At 34.4% G+C, this 20,618-nt stretch overlaps 1 protein-coding gene across 6 annotated transcripts in view; it reads left to right on the top strand.

Moving 5' to 3' along the window:
• CSPP1 (centrosome and spindle pole associated protein 1) overlaps window positions 1–20,618 on the top strand; it is a 197,028-nt gene that overhangs the window by 92,227 nt on the left and 84,183 nt on the right. For 5 of the 6 annotated variants that reach the window (XM_027127955.1, XM_027127959.1, XM_027127957.1 and 2 more), the window contains exons 2-7: window positions 284–392; window positions 1,840–1,939; window positions 11,021–11,124; window positions 15,938–16,018; window positions 17,296–17,376; window positions 18,358–18,800. In XM_027127955.1, the coding sequence (XP_026983756.1) occupies window positions 294–392; window positions 1,840–1,939; window positions 11,021–11,124; window positions 15,938–16,018; window positions 17,296–17,376; window positions 18,358–18,800 (908 nt within the window). In that variant the 5' untranslated portion in view covers window positions 284–293. The remainder of the gene's footprint in view (window positions 1–283; window positions 393–1,839; window positions 1,940–11,020; window positions 11,125–15,937; window positions 16,019–17,295; window positions 17,377–18,357; window positions 18,801–20,618) is intronic. The other variant, XM_027127956.1, reaches the window with a different exon arrangement.

The raw sequence follows: 20,618 nt of genomic DNA, 5'->3' as shown, positions 1-20,618 counted from the left end.
AGGGATTTTTTTGTGTATATGTGTGGATGGTGGTGATGGTTCATTTTCTTTTTTATTTCTTTTCTGATATTTTAAAGTAGGTTGTAGGTTTTGGGGGGAGTTGGGATTGAAAGTAGGTAGGCAAATTTCATTCAAGCTTGTTTGAAGTTCTCAATTTGATAACTGAGATTGAATACTAAATGTAGACTAAGCCTGTGTGTTAATAATTAGCCTAAAGATATTCTGATACAGCTATGTTCACTGAAGGGTTTTAAAAAATTTATTAAAAAAATTTTTTTTTTAGTATCTGCAACATGACTGATAATTTGGATGAATTTATTGAAGAGCGAAAAGCCAAATTGGCCAGAGACAAAACAGAATTGGAAAGTGATCCACCTTACATGGAAATGAAGGTAATTCAATTTTTTAATGAGTCAGTATCTTAAACATTTTTGAAATCTACAAAAGTACATTTATTAGAATAGTTTTTTTGTGTGTATTTTTCAGAATATACATTTGTTAAAAAGTTTCTGAAAGCAGTGTCTGAAAAAGCTTTCCTACATTTGATAGTTATTGAGACTGTGCTGGGCTCTGAGAATATAGCACTAATCTAGACAGATGTGGCACTTTCTGTCATGGGCTCAGTGTATGTAATAAGGTATAGAATGTAGATTAATCTGTGCCATATGGTCCATCCTAATTAGAGTAACCGTATATATTGGCTTGCGCAAGACAGTTCTGCTTTGCTTGTTGTCCCAGTGTGTCGTCTGGTTTAAGCATTTGTCCTGGACAAAGTTATCCTGATTGAAATGATAAAAAATATGGACACCCTAATTATATAGGAATTTTACCCATATAGCTAATATTTATCATGGGCTAACTATGGATGAGGCATAGTCTTTAGAGGTTACATTGATACTTTGCATGAATCTATGAGATAAGTAGTTATTATTGTCATTTTCCAAATGAGTAAACTGAGGCATGGTGACGTTAAGTAATGAGACTTAGGTGACAGAGTTAGTAGAACTAGGCTTTGATCCCTGGCAGCCTGAATCCAGTGCTTGTTCTCTTCACCGTCGCACAAGTTTGCTTTCCTTCTGTAATATCTGCCTTTTACAAGGAGCTGTGCCAAGGACTTCACATGTATTACATCATTTAATCATAAAATCCCAGTGAAGTAGGCTGAATTTTTGTTGTTTTACAGATCCAGTAAGTGAGGCTTAAAAGGGTTAAGTAATTTGTCCAGGTACACACAGTAGTGGATTCAAGATTGGAACCTTTATGTGTCCAGCTCCACAGTTTATGCTCTTGACCACTCTCCAGTACTTAGGACTAACTGACAGTGTACAGCTTTATTATAATTTCTAATATTATAGTAGATAGGTAATAATCTTTAAGTCTTAGGTCAAGTATCACCCTCTCAATCAGGCCTTGCATTCCCTCCCTCATCATTTCTGGGACTCCTCACACTGTTCTGTTTCTTTCTATTGCTCCTCTGTATCACTCACTACATATAACATAATCTAATTACATATTATGTTTATTGTTTGTCGCCACAGTAGTTTATAAGCTCTGTGATGGCAGAGATTCTTTTGTATTTTTTTCACTCATATGTTTTTGATGCCCAGGACAGTGCCTGTTTCAGAAACTCAGTGAGTATTTGTTGATAAGTCAGTGAGCTAAATAATAGAACATTGCAATATTAAATACCTTTGGTTAACTCCTCAAACCTTACATTTAAATCTCTTCTATGGTGTACCATGTAATTTCATCAAGTTGTTTAATAAAAGTACTGAGATGAATTGTAAATTTTGTGGGGTTTTTCCCCCTCTGATTTTGTAAATATTATGTCTCTTTCAGGGAACATCATCAGAGAAGCTTTCTGAAAACAGTAAAATATTAATCTCCATGGCTAAGGAAAACATACCACCAAACAGTCAACAGACCAAGGGTTCCTTAGGTATGTCATTAGGTGTGCTAAACTGATTTTAAGATATTCTTATCCGGCTGTCATGAAAGAGCTTTGTCTTGTCAGAAAAAAAGGTAAATTTGGAATCCTAGTAAATAACTCTTTCCTTTCTGGAATCTTACATGTGACAGTATGGTCTACATATGAAATATAACGTATACTAAGAACCTTCTTCCCATTTTAACTGCTATTGTCTTGGTTATGATTTATAGAAATCATAGCAATAAGTATGTATCAAAATTGAAAATTTTGAATGGAATGTGTGTGTGAGAGAGAAAGTGTATTAATTGTGGAATAAACGTGGTGGACTTGTTTTTATTTAAAAATCAAAGACATATGCTTAAGGGATACAAAATACTATTGATAACTATATTAGAATTGTAAATAAGTTAATATTTAGCTATATTGAGTCTTTGGTTATGGTTTGGCATGAAAATATTTGGGAAACTTTACCTCATTTTGGCTTGTTGGTAGGTGTACATTTTTTTTTTAAAGAAAATATATGAATATTTTAAAAGTGTATCTTGTGAATTACTGATGACGACTGAAACTTTCACATAATGGAAGTCAAATATGATGAGTTGCATTTGGTTAAAGCATTGTTCTCATGTGGATGATTTTTCATGGCCATGGGTTTACTCCTAAATTGTTAGCTGCTTTGCATTTGTATTCCACTGGGAATACAAGGGGATGTTGGCCAAGAAACTGAGCAGATAGTGGGCTCTCTGTCTCTACTAGAAAAACAGCTCAAAGTGAATGCCATACTTTTAGTATCTCATATATAGATAATGCTTTCTATTCTGAGTCTGTTACAAATTATTGGCCAATATACAGGTTTAGTGAATTTAAGCATTATATTTTGGTTAAGTGCCTTAATCTCTAAGGCACTCAGTTTCTTTATCTGTAACATAAAGAAGTTGGATTATCTTCTAGCCCTAAATTTTTATGGATTGAAGAATTTAATTATTCCAACAGGTAATGTCTTTAAAAGTTTGATAGTACGTTCTCTCAAGCACTAAGGTCAGACAGAATGACTGAAATTCTGGAGTTACAGGTTGCTTTGGACTGCGGCTCTCATGCCTTTGCAACCCGGCACAAGTTATTTAAGCTCTTTGTTTCCTCATCTTAAGAATTGCATTTTTTTAAAAGGTTATTGTGGCAATAATTGAATACATATGAAAAGATGACTGGCACATAATTGGTGGATAATAAATTTTAATTTCCTGACTTCTTTCACATTTTTTTAAACTAGGTTTTTGATTTTTAAGAATTATATTAAAAATTATTCTTTGACTATTACATTCACAAATGATGGAGAGTTTAAAGTCCAACTTACAGTCAGTGACTTCTCCCTCTTCCTTAATTGGTATCCCTTAGGGCTCTATCCTAGGCCTCCTTTTCATTTCATATACTTCCTGAATGACTCATTCACTCACAGGGCTTTATTTCATCAGTGCGTTCACTATTCCTAAATCTCTATCCCTAGTTCCCATTGCTTTTATGAACTCCAGACCCATATATCTAATATTTTAATATCTGTCCTTGGATGTTGTGAGCTTAGAATCAACATGTGCAAAATGAACTTTACTCCTCTCAAACTTTTACTGAGCTGGCTGCGTGGTCATCCTCGACTCCTCTCTTCCTTTTTGTATCCCATAGCAAATAATTATGTAGTTCAGCTGATTCTAACACCTGAACCTCAAATAAGTTTACTGTTCTCTAATTCCACAGAGGTTATTTTATGTAGGCCTCCACTGTCTTTCACTGGCATTTTTTTCTAGTGTTCTTTTTGTTTTACAGTCTAGCCTCCTGTACTAAATCTCTGCACTGCCTGTTGATATCCTTCCAAAAACCAAATCTGATCATGTTAGTCCCTGCTTCAAACCCTTCAATGGCTTCTTGTTTCCTGTATGATAATTTTACTCTTTTATTTTACTCTTTAATTTTACTCTTTTATTACTTTTTATTACTTTTATTACTTTACTCTTTTATTACTTACTCTTTTATTACTTTTATTACCAGATTATGGTGGCTGTTCCTGCCTTGTGGTCCTGTGACATTGGCTCTCCCCTTGAAGGAAAGTTTTGAACTTGTTCAGCTCTCTGTTTTACCGCAATGGCACACCAGTTTTCCTGCCATTGTCTATTCATTGCTTAACACAGTGTCTGGCATTTTGGTGCTTAGAGAAGATATTTTGAATGAATGAATGAAGGTCCCCATTGCAAAAATAAACAGTTCTGTTAGGTGTGTAGAATTTAATTTTTATGGATTGTTTCCTTTATTGCCAACTGAAGTAATAATTATTTTTGATGCACATTGAATCTTACTAAAGAATAATATATAATTTGTCTAATTTTGTACCTTATTAGCCTTCAGTTACTGATTTCTTGTGTGAATAATTGTGGCCTTCAGATTAGGCCAAATACTTAATTTTTGACATTAGGAAAAATGTAAAATAATTGGGCAACAGAGAGTTTTCCTTAAGTGGTCTCACCTAGGAATTATAAAACAAGCTGGTCTAAAAAACAAACTGGTCTAAAATTATATATTGAATTAAAGCTCTGTGATACCGTACTTTGAGTAATTAAGCATAGTAGCTATCAGTAATATATAAACTGGCAATGTTTGTTTTAGCCAATGAAGACAGTCTATTAATAGTTCATTGTACAGCTGTCCCGTCAGTGGTACAGCTGTCATGTACCACTACATTTTTATGGTTTTGTAAATTCATTTCTGTTAGATGATGATATTCATGAATAATGCTTATCCACTGCGGCTCCTTCTTCCAACATTTATATAACACCTCTCATAAAAGGATTTGAGGAGCATTACAATGACTTCTGACACCAACTACCCAGATTTAGACCGGACTTCACAGATTAAGACTTCTACAAGTCTTAATCTCCAAGACTTCTCTTACTTCAGATACCAGCTGCAAGTTTGGGGTCCACAGGCCACCCTCACTCCTTATTTATTTATTTAATTTTTTGGCTGGATTAGGTCTTAGTTGCCACACGCAGGATCTTCCTTGTGGCACATGGGATCTTTTGTTGCGGTGTGTGGGCTTCTCTCTAGTTGTGGCGTGCTGGCTTCAGAGCACGCAGGCTCAGTAGTTGTGGTGTGTGGGCTCTAGTTGTGGCGCATGATCTCTGTAGTTGTGGTGTGTGGGCTCCAGAGTGTGTGAGCTCAGTAGGTTGCAGTGCGCGGGCTTAGTTGCCCTGCAGCCTGTGGGATCTTAGTTCCCTGTCCAGGGATCAAACTCGCATCCCCTGCATTGGAAGGCAGATTCTTAACCACTGGACCACCAGGGAAGTCCCCATCCTCACTTCTGACCAGCTGTTTCCACCACCTCCTCAAGTTTGATAACTCACTAGAATGACTCTCAGAGCTCAGGAAAGTGCTATACTTATTATTACAGTTTTATTATAGCAAAAGGATACAAATCAGCCAGCCAAAGGGGGAGATACATAGGGCCTGGTCTGGCAGCGTCCAAATATGAAGCTTCTATCAGCCTCAGGGATCTGTCACCCTCCTAACACATCAGTATGTGACAGTATAGAGTATTGCCAACCACGATGTTCACCTGAGCTTTGGTGTCCAGAATTTTTACTGGAGTTTCATTGTGTGGGCATATGAATGATTGAATCATTGTCCATATGTCTCAGTCTCCAGACCTTCTACTTTCCTGAGGTCAGGCTGATGTCACATGGGTCAGAGGTCCAACCCTCCAATTACATGTTTGATCTTTTTGGTGTGACCAGTCCCCATTTGTGTCATCTCTTTGGCATAAACTATCTAGGGGCTTGTGAGTCACCTTATTAGTATCAACTAAGAGGTATGTTCTGGGGACCTGTCATGAGTAACAAAGACACTCTCATCACTCAGAAAGTTCCAGGAATTTAGAAGTTACCTCCCAGAGACCAGAGACAGAGGCTAGCCAGATTCTTTATTATATACAGCATGTACGTGGTTTAGTCCGTATAAGCTGATGAAATGGTGTCCTTGATAAGGAGTTTGTTAGAATAACTAAGATTTAATGAAATTATGAAAGAATCAGCTGAAAATGATCTGTAAAAGCAAATGATATCTTCCATCTCTCTAAATCATTTCTAGGCATAATATTTGTGGTTCTTTTATTTAAAAAATTCTTAGACGTCTCTTACTTAGCTCATTTTCATGTTTAATAACAATTATTGAAGAGAAATGCTTACATTAATCTTTTAAGTTTAGTTCAGTCATACCTCAGTTAAAGATCATCTCCTAATCCTTTCTCTTCTTTAGAGAAGTTGAACATTTTCCCTTAGACTGGTTGAGCATTATTCCTTTGATTTTGATGTGTTATATCCTGGAAGACATTTTTAATAAATGAAATAATGCAGTTAATACTTCCAACATTTTTTCATACATAAATATATTTTGACCCAACATTCATAGATTTTCTGCAATGCTTTTGAAATGTAGTTCCTGGCTCAGTGACAAGGATGAGAGCATTACTGTATTTGGGGTTTTCCCCCCTGTATTTTCCATTAAAGAAATAAAGGAAAACGTGAACATGGTAAAAAATTACAAAGAACAGAGAAGTATATAGCCTGAGAATTGGTGATCCTCCCAACCTTGTCCTCTATTCTCTCTTGTTAAGCAGTTTCTTGTGTACAGTTTTATGACTATACTGTGCACACATGTATATAGCCCTCTCTTCTCTTTCTGTATATGGTAGCATAGGTCGTGTTGTGCGTTTGAAGATACCACTTTTGTGACGTATAGTATAGGGATGTGACCATGACCTCTTGAGACTAAAAAGCAACTTAATGCATCTGTTGAGAGACCTGGAGCAGCTACTGTCTGCTGCTAAGGTTTCCACTACAGGCTGGCTGTTGGCTACTGTCTGGAACTTAGCTTGTAAATCGTTTCCTACACCTATAGAAAGAGTGGCTCATTGTGCCTAAACTGTTTGTACAAACCACATGGTTTATGCAGAATACCTGCTTTCTGTCTGCAGAGTCTGGAATTTTGGTCCGTACTAGGAAGAGGGTGCCTAGGTGACCAGCTCCCATTAAAAACCTTGGGCACTGAGTAATGAGCTTCCCTGGTAAACAACACTTCACGTGTGTTGTCACAACTTGTTGCTGCAGGAATTAAGCGTGTCCTGTGTGATTCCACTGGGGAAGAACTCTTGGAAGTTTGCACCTAGTTTCCTCTGGACTTCGCCCCATGTACCTTTTCCCTTTGTTAATTTTGCTCTATAATCTTTCATGGTAATAAGCCATAATTGTGAGTATAATGACTTCTGTGTCCTGTGAGTCCTATCAAATCACCAAGCCTGGGGATGGCTTTGAAGACTACCAACACAATCCTTTTCAGTCTTTTTTTTTTTTTTTCTGGTTTCTTTTTAGCTCCCTCACCTCTAAACTTTGGACTACAGAATCCATCTTTAACGTTTGTATTCCCTAGGTATTTTTTAATCCATCCACCGTTTCTAGGCAATATCTCTCACTCATATCAAAATGCCATTGATCATCCCTCCAGCCTCCAGAATGCACTAGATTTATTTTAGCTTTCATGCTCTGAAGTCATGTTTTGTAAATCTGCAAGCAAAAAATGACAAATTATCTAAGTAAGAAAAAAGATTTTATTCTTGTTACTAGAAATTATTTGGTACGATTTTTAAAAATTCATTTTAAATACAATTATGCTCATGGAGACTTGGAAAAGAAAGAATTATAAGGAAGGAAAATTACATTGTTGTAATTTTAAAAAAATACCAGAAAAAGATTAAAAAAATAGTATCAGAAAAGAAGCAACAGCAGAATTTCCCATTGCAGAGTCACTCTAGAGTTGAGACTAAGCTAAAAAATTACAGTTAATATAAAGATTTTGGAAAATAGACAAAAGGAAATTGTTGTTTTTACTGATTTTTAGTTGTACTTTTAATTGTCATTCCTTGTAGCATATCTAGTCTTAGGTTTCTCTTATTACAAACTAAATCCCAGACATTCTACCTCTTTGCTTCAGTTTGTACAAGTCAAATGGATCCTTTGTAATAATGTCTTTATAGCTGAAGTTTGAGTACAATGTTCTCCTCAAAGTAGCTGCATCTGTTAAGTCACCTGCTTAGGGAAAGGCTTATTATTATTTCCTATATTTTGTCCTTTGATTATTTTTACTTAATACTTTATCATGGTAATATAATAATGAAGAAACTGTTTCATGGTAATTTGTAAACTATTTATTATGAGTGCTATGTTAGAAGGTAAATTAATTTTAAAAAGATTATACACTGTAGTTTTAAATATTTAACCCACAGCCACTATGGAAACCAAATACTTCTAATCGCTGTAGTTCTGAAACATAATGTTAACTTAGAGTCACTGATGTTGTTCTTGGTGAAGTGGCATCACTTCAAATGACCCTAAGATGACACTAATGCTTTACTTGCCACTAGAACCATGAGAAGACAACTGCTCTGAAAAGGTAAGTCTCACCATATTTCTCAGCTCATTAAGTCAGTTAGGATGTCATTGAACAGAACATTTAAATTGTTCCATATAGTTCTTAATTTTATTTCTATGACCTACGTCTAATACCATAAAATATTGGTACCAAATGACAAAAATAAGAATTAAAAAGTTAGTATTTTCTGTTGCCTAAACCTTCAATTAATAAAATTATAAATAATTCCGAAGGCATTATGTATTCTTACTGTGTTTTAAGACAATTATTACAAATACTATTTGAATCAATAGTAAAAAGCAAATACTCATGATAAATAAAATTGAACTTCGTATGAACGATAATTATAGGTGAAAATGAACCAGATTTTTCTTTCTTTTCTTCTGCATAAATCCACCAAGCAGAGCTGAAAATCAGCAGTAAAAGCCACCTTAAATACATGACTTAAAAAGCTGTAAATTACTTGTTCCGCCGAGTAGGAAAGCTGAGCATATTGCAGGGTGCATCACCCTTGTAGCATTGTTTTCTTTTCCCCTTTGACACAATAGAGCATCCACTGTGATCCTGTAAAACGAGAGATGCGTAACTCTGGTTACTAGTTATTACACTTACTTTTTCTATACAATCAGACCACTAGAAGCAGAAATGAAATACTAAGAATAGTGTTCTTTCTCTATTCTTCCTCTTACTCACGCATGCATTCATATATTCTTTTACACGTTTATTCAGTGAACATTTTTTGAGTACAAGTTGTGTGCCAGGAATTATAAAATTGAATAAACATGGACCTTGCCTTCATTGATTTTATAGTTTAATTTCATATATGATACTCCATTCTGAATGTGAGAATCAAACCATTTTTCTCTTTAGGCTTGAATTCTGTATCTTTAAAAATAAGGTTTTTAAATTTCCTTTGTGAGGAAAGAATGCCTTTCTAGGATGATTTAAAGTTCCAACCATATGGAATGCTTTAGATTCTTTTGGAAGAGAGTTGGGAGCATGAGTGAGAGGTGTCTCTAAGGAATCCTCTGTTATACCCTCTGTCATCAGGAGTTAAGCAGGCCAAAAGTGTTTATGAAGAGAATTCAGGTGTTTATGGTAGAAAGGGGAATTTAGTATTGTATAAAATAGACATCCATTTATATTTATACTACTTTGGCATTTTTGCCCCTGAAATATTTTAGTGATATAATAAAGCAGTGATATGACACAGTCATGATAAGTTTCCATCATTTAGCTGCATTGTGAGGAATAAGGCACAAAAAATGGTAATATCCTTATTGGTTTGTTACCTACAGTCAGTTGTTTCATCTATATTTCTTGTAGCTGACTCTTTAAGGAAACTTTTTATTTTGTTCAGAAATAATATTTTATACTATAGTATTGCATAGTGGAACTAAAAAAAGCGAGAGGGGCTTCACAAATCGAAATACTCATCTGATACCTGTGCTTCTTGATATAACATTTTACTATTAAAAATAATTAAAAGTATGTAATTTGATTTTAACAGTTTTATTGAAATATAATTTATATAACATAAACTTTACCCATTTAAATTGTACAATTCAGTTGTTTTCAGTGTATTTACAAGTTGTGCAGCCATCACTGTTGTCATCACCCCAAAATATAATTTGATTTTTAAACTCTTGAATAAGGAAACCCTACTCAAAATGGAAGTTTTTCTTAAAAAACTAAGATTCTTTTACAGAGTTTCTGTTGGGATTATGAAAAAACTCTGGAAATGGTTAATGGTGGTAGTTGCACATTTTGAATGTACTTAATGCCAGTGAATTGTATGCTTGAAAATGGTTAAAATGGTAAATCTTATATCATGTACGTTTTATCACAATAAAAGTTAATATCCATTTATATGAAATCAGAATTGGTGGCTTAACTTTAAAAGTTTTTGGAAATTTCAGCCTAAGCCATGCAAGGCTCTAACAGTTTTTTTCAAACATGTTGTATTCAGTACCCTGTGATAAACCATAATGGAAAGGAATATGAAAAAGTATATATATGTATAACCGAATCACTTTGCTGTACAGCAGAAATTAACACAACATTGTAAATCAAGTATACTTCAGTAAAATTTTAGAAATTATAACACGGATATCCTTATAAGTTAAAAAATCACATTATTAATTTTCACAGACTGAAAAACAGACATTAAGTTTGTAGGTATTTTAAAAGAAATTTCAATAGAATTAAATGAAGAAGTAAAGGTAATTGGCTTTTCTCTAATTTTGTTTGCAAGATGGCAAACAATGCAGAACCATTTATCTAAAGGGGAAGAAGTAAATATAACACACGCACACTGTAATAGAAAGATATCTTTTTACAGATATATAAAAGTCTCTGGAAGGAAACACAGACACAGCAATGTTGGTTGTTTTGGGCAGGAGAACTGGGTGGCAGGGGTTCATGGGAGGGAGGGATATTTTCCATTATGTGAATGTATTACCTATTGAAACATTTCAAATGAAAAATTTATTATCCTGATCCAACTCTCAGAATCAACATGACCGTGTTCCTTCCTACTGTGCTTTGTTACAGGAGATTGTATTAAAATTGAGATTGGGTTGAAAATGAGCTACATTGCTTAAGAAGTTGTTTTCTTTCTAGGAATTGATTATGGATTAAGTTTACCACTTGGGGAAGACTATGAACGGAAGAAACATAAACTGAAAGAAGAATTGCGGCAAGATTACAGACGCTATCTTACTCAGGTAATGAGTTCTACTAACTAGTTTTATGCTTCAGAATTTACCTCCTAAATTTGTTTTCCTAAGGTTTTAGTCATATGCATTAATTTTTAGGTTTTTAATGGTATCTAGCAATGGGTATTGTAGCAAAAGTTAAGTGATACATATACACATACACATTGATAGAGAAAAAACGGTGCTGAGAACTGGTGCCATGGAATAACAGACTCTTGACCTTTTAAGTAGGGCAGTGGGTTCCAGTTGTACATGAGATTGTAAATTCTTTTTGTTCATGTTTTGTGTCAAGTTGTCATGGTTTAAAATATCCTGGTTATGATTTCCTACTACTCTCCTCTGCTCAGCCATGTATTAATATGACATGTGGAGTTCTAGTTGCTAATTATTTTCCTATGAGCTAAGCTTATAAAACTTCCTTCAGCATATTTCCTTAACCACAAGTCTTTGCTTTATAGTTTAATCTATTTACTTTATAGTTTAATCCATTTGCTTAGTGGAACTCTTGTTTTAAGTATATTTTGTTAAATTATATAATAGCTAAACTAATGATTTATTGTAAGTTTTTTTTATTTTTAAACATCTTTATTGGAGTATAATTGCTTTACAATGGTGTGTTAGTTTCTGCTTTATAACAAAGTGAATCAGCTATACATATAGATATATCCCCATATATCCTCCCTCTTGTGTCTCCCTCCCACCCTCCCTATTCCACCCCTCTAGGTGGTCACAAAGCACCGAGCTAATCTCTCTGTGCTATGTGGCTGCTTCCCACTAGCTAGCTATTTTACATTTAGTAGTGTGTATATGTCCATGCCACTTATTGTAAGTTTTAAAATGCAATTTACTTACTAGGCTATAAATGTATCTAAACAGTCATGATGTTTCTAGTCATCCCAAGATATTCTTTAGTTTTTTCTACTTTATAATGTTTATTCCAAATGTATAAATGGTCTCTTATTTATTCTGATTTGTACATAGAGAGAAAGGACTTTGAATACATTTTACCAATGGTTTGTTTCCCTTGACTTTAGGGTATTACACAAGCAAAAAGAAAGGTAGGGCTGCCTGCAAAATGCTCTCCTTTAATTGTTTTGTTTTGTTTTAGATCGAGTAGCTTGTAATCATTTGCATTTATGATATTGTTGTACTCAAACTAAGAAGAAAAATAGCTTTATTTGTGATTCAGAGACTTTTGAATGGCACCATTTTAGTTTCTTGCTTTTAGCAAAATGACATTCTGTAGATTATAAGTTTCCATTAATACAATCAAGTATTCCCTTTTGATTCCTGCTTTGCATTTGTTTTTGTTGCTTTCTTATTCATCTTTTAGAAATACTCAGCAGCTATTGTAAGTCCATTTGTTTTCAGCATGCTAGTTTTTGTTCTTCAGAATAATTATAATTGTGCTAATCACATTAAGATTAATAAAATAATGGAATATTCAGGATATTCTAAGATATTTTTGAACTGTGTGCTGTCAGTCTGGATTACTCAATATTTTTGCACCCAAACTTGTGGATTACATTTGTAAATTTATATTGGAAAACAAAGAAAACGTTTTATAAAACTGTTTTTAAAATGAATCTTACACATCCATTCATCATACAACCAACACTTTCTAAACACTTATGAAGATAAATCTGGTATGAATCCTGTCTTCAGGGGGCTTAGCATCTAGTTGTAGAGATAACATTCATACAATTCAGAAAGTGGTAACTCTTAACAAGACAGATAAAATGATCAGGAAGGGGCTCAAGGTGTTATTTTGTAAGACATTATAGGGTAGGTAGAATTTGGATGTTCTAGAGGGTGAATATTTTAGAGGGTGAGGAGAGGAAGCTTTTCAGATGGAGAGTAGTAGAATGAAGAAGGACTTGGAGGGCAGACTTTAGTTGTGTATGCATGAGACATATTAGCTTTACCAGCCTGACTGAGTTACAGTAGATGTTTTTTTTTTTGAGAGTAGTAAGATATAATGATGTAGGTAGATAGAATAGGATAGATTAGAAGGCAGTAGATTTTTAACTTGATATGTATGATAGTTGTGAACCATTATATCTGCTTGAGCAGCTTGTGAGGAGCTTGATAAATTTGCTTTTGGATAGTTAGTTCTTCATGTTAGACACTGTTATTGTCTTAAATTACTGCTATAGATTTTAAAAAAATATTTATTTATTTATTTGGCTGAGCTGAGTCTTAGTTGCAGCATGCGGGATCTTCATTGTGGCATGCTAACTCTTAGTTGTGGCATGTGGGATCTAGTTCCCTGACCAGGGATTGAACCTGGGGTCCCTGCACTGGGAGCGCGGAGTCTTAGCCACTGGACCAGCAGGGAAGTCCCAGATTTTTGACTGATCTCCTTGCACTGATTTTCATTGCATTCTCCATGCTACTTTCCAGAATGATCCTGTTCTTACTGATTTAAATACTTCAGTGTCTCCTCACTGCCTTCAGGATAAAAATCCAAATTCCTTAGCTGTGACACATGAAGTCTTTCATGTTCCAGCCTGCCTCCCTGGCCTTGTGCCTCATTATCCTCTCCCCTTCCCTACTGCTACTTATTGGGTGGAGTTTTCCTCTGATAGCTACTATTTTCACTTGTGGGTTTTACATTACTTTATAGATACAAGATTTTAAAAAAGAATGGCAGTGGGAGGTATAAGAAGAAATTGCCTTTATGAAGCACAAATCTTTAAATTCAAAGGGATGTGAAGGAGTTTTTGGTGTTGGATTGTTAAGAATATGGTTGTGGTAGAGGAACAGTCGTTTCTTAATATGACAGAGACAGTTTTTGGTTGACATCTGAGAAGGCAGGAGTGGAGAGGAAAGCAAGGGAAAAAGAAAATTCCATAGGACATGGGGAGGTGGCTGCAGTAGCTTCCTTGATCCCTGGAATATGTACAGTTTACAAGTCCCATTCTTTCTGGTTTTCTTGTGGCTTCCAGACTTTTGGTTTGCATGGATATTTAAATTAAAAAGTGATCAAATCTTAAAATTTTGCCAAGAAGAGCCACTAAAACAAATAACTACCATCTTCTTTCTAGTTTTTAGAATAAAAGACACTTGACCATTAACAACACACAAAGAACTGAGGAGAAGTTTTTAAACTGAATCAGTAAATTTATATTTCTAGCCCAGACCTCTCTCCTGAACCTCCAAGTCTTCTAGTTGGTGCCTATTTGACATTTTCACTTAGAAATCTAGTGGGTATCTTGTGTGGAACATGTCTAAAAGGGAACTGCAAATTTCCAGTTTTCCTACTCCCATTCCCTAGAAGCGTGTAATATCTGTAGCTTATTCTTTTTACTTTTTTATTTTTTGGTCATAGCACTTACCACCTTCTAACATACCATATAATTACTCTTCATTATGTTTATTATTTCTTGTCAGTTTCACCTGCTGGAATGTAAGCTTCAGGAAGGCCAAGATCTTTTGTTCACTGATGAGTCCCAGATGTATTAAACAGTTTAGACATATTAGGCACTCAATATTTACTAAATTAATGAGTGAATGATTAAAATTCAGCATTTTGAAAAACTCACTGTATTGTCCTTATTGTTAATTTTTTTCATTTTATTGAAAAGTACAAACATTATCCTGGACCCATGTTGGGAGTGGGGAATTGCCTAATGAAGGAGTAAGGATGCAGTATCTCTGTATTTCCAAGATTGGAACTCTGAATGTGTTTTTTGGTACATGTATAACTCTACAAAGTGGCTAGGTTTACAGTGTACTTTGGTATATAGGGATCAAACTGACGCAGGGATCTAGTCATGTGACATATTGTTTTCTTGACAAATAAGCTTAGAATTTTGTATTACTAACTTTCAAATTAGCTTTTGTAGCACAACTTATTTGTAAATTCAGATTAAACGAAACTTTATTAATCAGTTTTATTAATTACTTTGTTCCTGTAATGTTTTGAATGTAACTCTATTGTAGTACATTATATTGTAGTTATTTGTTTCCATGTTTGTTTCTTCAACTGAATTTTAAATCTCTTAAGTATAGGGAACGTATGTTTATGGTTGTCTCCCTACTACCTATAAAAGTAACTGGAAGGTATTAGATAGTCAGTAATTGCTTGTTTTATTAATAAATAAAAGACATGAAATTAGGTTAATAAGTATTGATCGATTTAATCCTCATAACCTAGTGATGTAGGTGCCATTATTCCTGTTCTACAAAGAAACGGAGGCAGAGAAGTTAAGTAGCTTATCCAGATTATATGACTACTAAGGAACAGTACCAGAAAGTTGGTGGTTGTGTATATTTTTTACAAATCCCTTGTGTTTGTTTTACAGTGTTCAAAGAGATTTTACATTTCTTTATCCTCCTTGATCCTATACCAGCTCTGGTAAGGCAGAGCAGATACCATTCTCATTTTACAGAAGAAGAAAGTCTGGGTCAGGGAGGTTAAGTGACTTGCTCAGTGTTGCACAACTGAGAAATGCTGGGGCTGGTCTTAGAGCCCAGGTCTTTGGATTCCTAGTCTGATGCTCTGTCTGCCACACTGTGTTACCTAAATGCTTAATGAGCAAGAATGGAGAGGCACATAGAGAAATAATGTTTGTAGTTTATGTCTTCTGGCATTTAAATAGATATCCACTAATATAATTATAGGGAAATTAGAAAATTCTCTTTTTTTTCTAATTACTTCTAGTATAGTCTCTATACATTTGTAGTTTCTATTTTCATCTCCATTTCATTCTGTTGGGCTGTATAATGTAATAATTTAGAATATAGAATGTAAAGACATTTATGAAACATTTTATAAAGGCAATTAGGTAATATTTTTTTTTAATATGTACATATACAGAAAAATTTTCTATCCACGAGTGAAACAGATCCATCTTCTCTGGGAGTTTCTCTTCCTATTGGTGAGAGGTTATCTGCCAAGGTAGGTCGATAGGAGTAGTAATTGTTGGTAGCAGTTTTATGAGGCATCAAAATCATGAAAGAACATACTCTTGATTTAAATGCAAACAAGATTACATCATATCCCGTACTTGATTTTTTCAAAATGTGTGGAGTCTCCAGTGCTGTTGAAACAAGGTTTTTTGAATGTTACATTTGTAGCCATGTAATATGATATATTTCTTTAATATAATGATTAACTGAATATTCAGAATTCGGTTTTTTTCAGCATTGGTTTCTAAGCTATAAAGTTCATGCTATATGACACAATTATCAGTGAGATGAGCGGATGAGAGAGTATACTGAGCTTTTATGTAGGTGACATCTGGGGCTATTTGAATGTGTGTTCCCATCACAAATACATGTACATAATCTGAACAGGGCATAGTGAGTAAGCACTGTACACCTCTTGTAGAGACTCAAATTCCCAAGCTAGATCACAGTCATGACACAGTATGTAAGACAAATGGACAGTTAAGTTTCAAAAGACAGCCTCGCTCTTTTAATACTTTTTTTTTTTAGATTGTTTCAATGATGTTAAAGGTATTAGAGCTTAAGAACATTTACTAATGCAACATGTTTGTATTTCAACAGAACATTTACGTTATAATATTTTACCTTTTTATGTTTAAAATATAACAAGGATATTTCCTTAAACTTGGGGAAAAAATGGTTAGAAGCAGGTCTCTCAGGAGTGGGGTGGGGGACTGGAGGCAAGAGATGTCCCTGAGAAGGAAAGTAGGACAGTAACCTGGTCAGATCTTGGAAACATGCTAATGATAGACCTCCTGGCAAACGCATTCATATACTTACTAGTGGGAGAGATTTATTTACGAATGCTTTTGGAAGAGTGCACCTGGATTGTCTAGGATTGATGTTGGTAAACAAACCTAGAATTCAGGGACTTACAGGGCATGGCTCCTAGGAAGGTATCATCTAAGCCAGGTAACTACTGGCATATAAAATGGAGGTGTTTCATAATCAAAGCCACTCCCTTAGTATTAGAGACCTCATGTGCTAATCTGGACTTAAGCATGTAGTAAATCTTATTTTAATGTGGCAAGAATGGACGTGGGGAATTGCATTGGTGGTCTCGGACCTCTTCCTGCTTCTCCTGTGCCTTACAGCTACTTCTGTCCTTGAAAATATTAGTAAAGCTTGATTCTGGGTAAGATCTCTGATTTGTATGAATCTGATTTGACATTAGGTACTTTTTCCTGATGTTGAAGTTAACGTTGCCTTTTGGTTTTCTATTTGAAGGAAAGGTTGAAACTTGAACGCAACAAAGAATACAATCAATTTCTCAGGGATAAGGAAGAATCCACGGAAAAGTTCAGACAGGTAGGAAAGAGTACTGAGGTAGGTTTTGCTTTTAAAATAAAGCTTTAACACCACAGGTTGAATATTTGTCCTTACTTGAAAATATTTTTATATTATTAGACATTTCACTTAGTTTTCATATAAATATTTAAAAAGTTAAGCCAAATTGAACCAAACACAGGACATTTAAATTTTGAATTTTGTAAATGGTTTTATCTCATATTGAAGAACTTACCCCACTTTTTTTTTTTTTTTTTTTTTTTTTTTTGCGGTATGTGCGCCTCTCACTGTTGTGGCCTCTCCCGTTGCGGAGCACAGGCTCCGGACGCGCAGGCTCAACAGCCATGGCTCACGGGGCTAGCCGCTCCGCGGCATGTGGAATCTTCCCAGACCAGGGCACGAACGCATGTCCCCTGCATCGGCAGGTGGACTCTTAACCACTGTGCCACCAGGGAAGCCCGAACTTACCCTACTTTTTAACTTCATGGAGGAGATTTAATTTTAGAGATTGGTTTTAAGTGACGTTTGTTTATTTTTAAATGATTTTTTTATATTGACAATTTCTAGCAATGTGTGTGGTGTTTATATATATATATATATATTTTTTTTTAACCCAAATTTAAGGGTGGTTGATGTTACTAGGGCCAAAAAAATTTACTACCTTCTATATTCTTTGTGTTGAGAAGGAATTTAATGTGAAATATTTTGAAGCAATATTTAACTGCCAAAATATGCCTAATATCTCCCTGGCATAGTTTATCCTCTCTTTTTGTAGCCATCTATCCATATTACTGTTACCTATTTATTTGGTATTTATTAAGTTTTATTAAAGGATAACACTTCCTTGAAGGTTTTTTTCCTAAAGATAAGATGTTTCTTATGGGTGATTAAGCTTTAGAGTTGAGACAGTAAATAGATGAAGATCATTTGAGAGTTTAATTGCCTTTTAAGAAATAGCATCTCTTTAAGATCTTTTTCTTCTTTTTTTTTTTAATTGGCCAGCACAAGAATCAAAGAAGTAAAAAACCTATTAGTCAGGTTAAACCTGATTTACCTTCACAAATGCAGTCATCTTGGGAAAATTCAGAGGGTCCTAGGAAAGATGTCTTAACTCCTTCAGAGGCATACGAAGAGCTTCTAAACCAAAGACGACTAGAAGAGGACAGATACCGAAAACTAGATGATGAAATTGAATTAAGGAATAATAGAAGAGTCATTAAAAAAACTAATGAAGACGTGGGCATTTCCAATAAAAAACATCAGAGGTTTGTCAGCAAGACTGACATTCCAGATAGAAGATTTCACAGGTTTAATGAGGATCGTGCTTTTGATAAACAGTATTATAGACCAGGCCAAGATCCTGAAGTAAGTGAAGAAATGGACGAGAGGTTTAGATATGAAAGTGATTTTGATAGAAGACTTTTGAGAGTGTATACAAATGACAGGTATTTACAACTTCATTTTTATCTTCTTTATTTGCTTAATATTATTCTTGTTACTTTTTATCATTATGTTAAGGAGACACAGTTTCATTTGATTTACATGATGCTTCAGTTTTAAGTTACACCATAATTTTATGTGCCACTGTAGGAACAAAGAAAACAACCCAAGATGGGGAGAAAGGGGCCCCATTAAAAAGCTGGGACACTGAAAGGCTACAACCTTTATATAAACTTAAATGGGAAATAGACTTTCCCACAGAAAAAGACAGCAAAAAAACTTCCACTGTCAACCTTGGCACTGAGTGGAGGGAGTAAAAAGGAACTTCCCTGAGAATTTGAGCTGTAAGCCAGTACTGATTCAGGTTTTCAGTCTGAATTCATGCTGCCAGTACTGTACAAAACAATGCTGAGGTGAGAATTCAGAGTTATCTCATATCCATAGTGCCCCTAGGTGACTGGCAGGAGAAAAATAACTTCTCCCTGCAATACGTGACTTACAGCCAGGTCCAAGGCTCTCCTGGTTTCAGATGTTAAAATATGGGGGGGAAAAAAGACACCTTAAAACCGATGAAATACAGTTTATTCCTTTAATATTTCTATGCTCTAAGTAATTTTATCAACTTTTTTTGTTTTTAAGTTACTTATTGAATGTTTATTTTAGTGATATGGCACTAAGTTTTTTTGATCAGATTTTTAGATGCTTTTCAGTTCCTTTGCATGTTGTTTCTATGACACTATTTGTAATTTATTAATTGCTACAATGGGGTCTTATTAAGTCATTTGTCTTAATACTTAAAACTTGCTATATTTTAATCTAACTTTTGATTTGGAGATAAAAAATATGGTAGGATCTGATATTTTCATTGACTAGTTAACCTGTAGGGATTAAATATAAATGTTGAGCAGTTCATGGGACCTGTTTCATTCATTAGTCCAAATAGATTATTTTTGTAGTATTTTAGAAAATTTTCTGAGACATAATGCTATATGTTCATTATTCTAATTACTAAATAATCATACAAAGCCTTTGCAGTTCTTTGTCATCTACTCTTTATTCTTTAGTTATTACGTCCTGCTCATCCAATCTTTTTAATATTCACCCTGATTTAGGTAATTTGACTGAAGGATTAGAATTTTGTAATGCCCATTATAGTTTATCTCTGATTTGAATCTAATTGTACTTCAGAAAATGTTCTGAATTCTGTAACGTGTTATATTTGAAAATGTTTGTATCTGGAGGTAGTCAAAGGCTACCTGAACTCCAAGAAGTTTCAGTTAGGGAAATACAGATATTCTTGGACTCTTGGTACTGCCTTATTTGTACATGAGAACTTTTTTTTTCTTATGGTGTCAGTTTACCTTTAGAGTATAATGTAATGCATATCTTTTAAGTTTGGAATTTCAAAAAACTTATGATGGTTGCTTTGTTTTTAATATATTTTAATATATTATTTTTGTAATTACACCCTGTGATAATTTTATACATGAGCTAACAAATCAATTTCAGCCTAATTATTTGAGAACAGCCTTATTTTCTTATGTATCCCATGAACGAAATGAACTGTTTCTATATATAATCTTCCCCAAGTAGTAGTTTAAGAATAGATTAAATATGTAGATGAGTGAGAATAATTCCTGTTATACATTTTAATGTTTTTACAATATTTCTTAAAAATGTAAATCATTATTATACATCTTGTTAATGTGTAAACTCTTACATCTCTAATTGTAAGGTTTTTCACATATGTCTCAGTGGCAGGTGAGGTTAAAATTGGATTTCTGTATTTCAGATTTGGAGATTTCTAAAAGAAAAGATTTCAC

This window comes from Aethalodelphis obliquidens, unplaced genomic scaffold (assembly GCF_003676395.1).
Source record: "Aethalodelphis obliquidens isolate GAN/ISIS:26980383/991018 unplaced genomic scaffold, ASM367639v1 scaffold33, whole genome shotgun sequence".
Classification (NCBI taxonomy): domain Eukaryota; kingdom Metazoa; phylum Chordata; class Mammalia; order Artiodactyla; family Delphinidae; genus Aethalodelphis; species Aethalodelphis obliquidens.
This window is presented reverse-complemented; position numbering and strand designations above follow the sequence as displayed.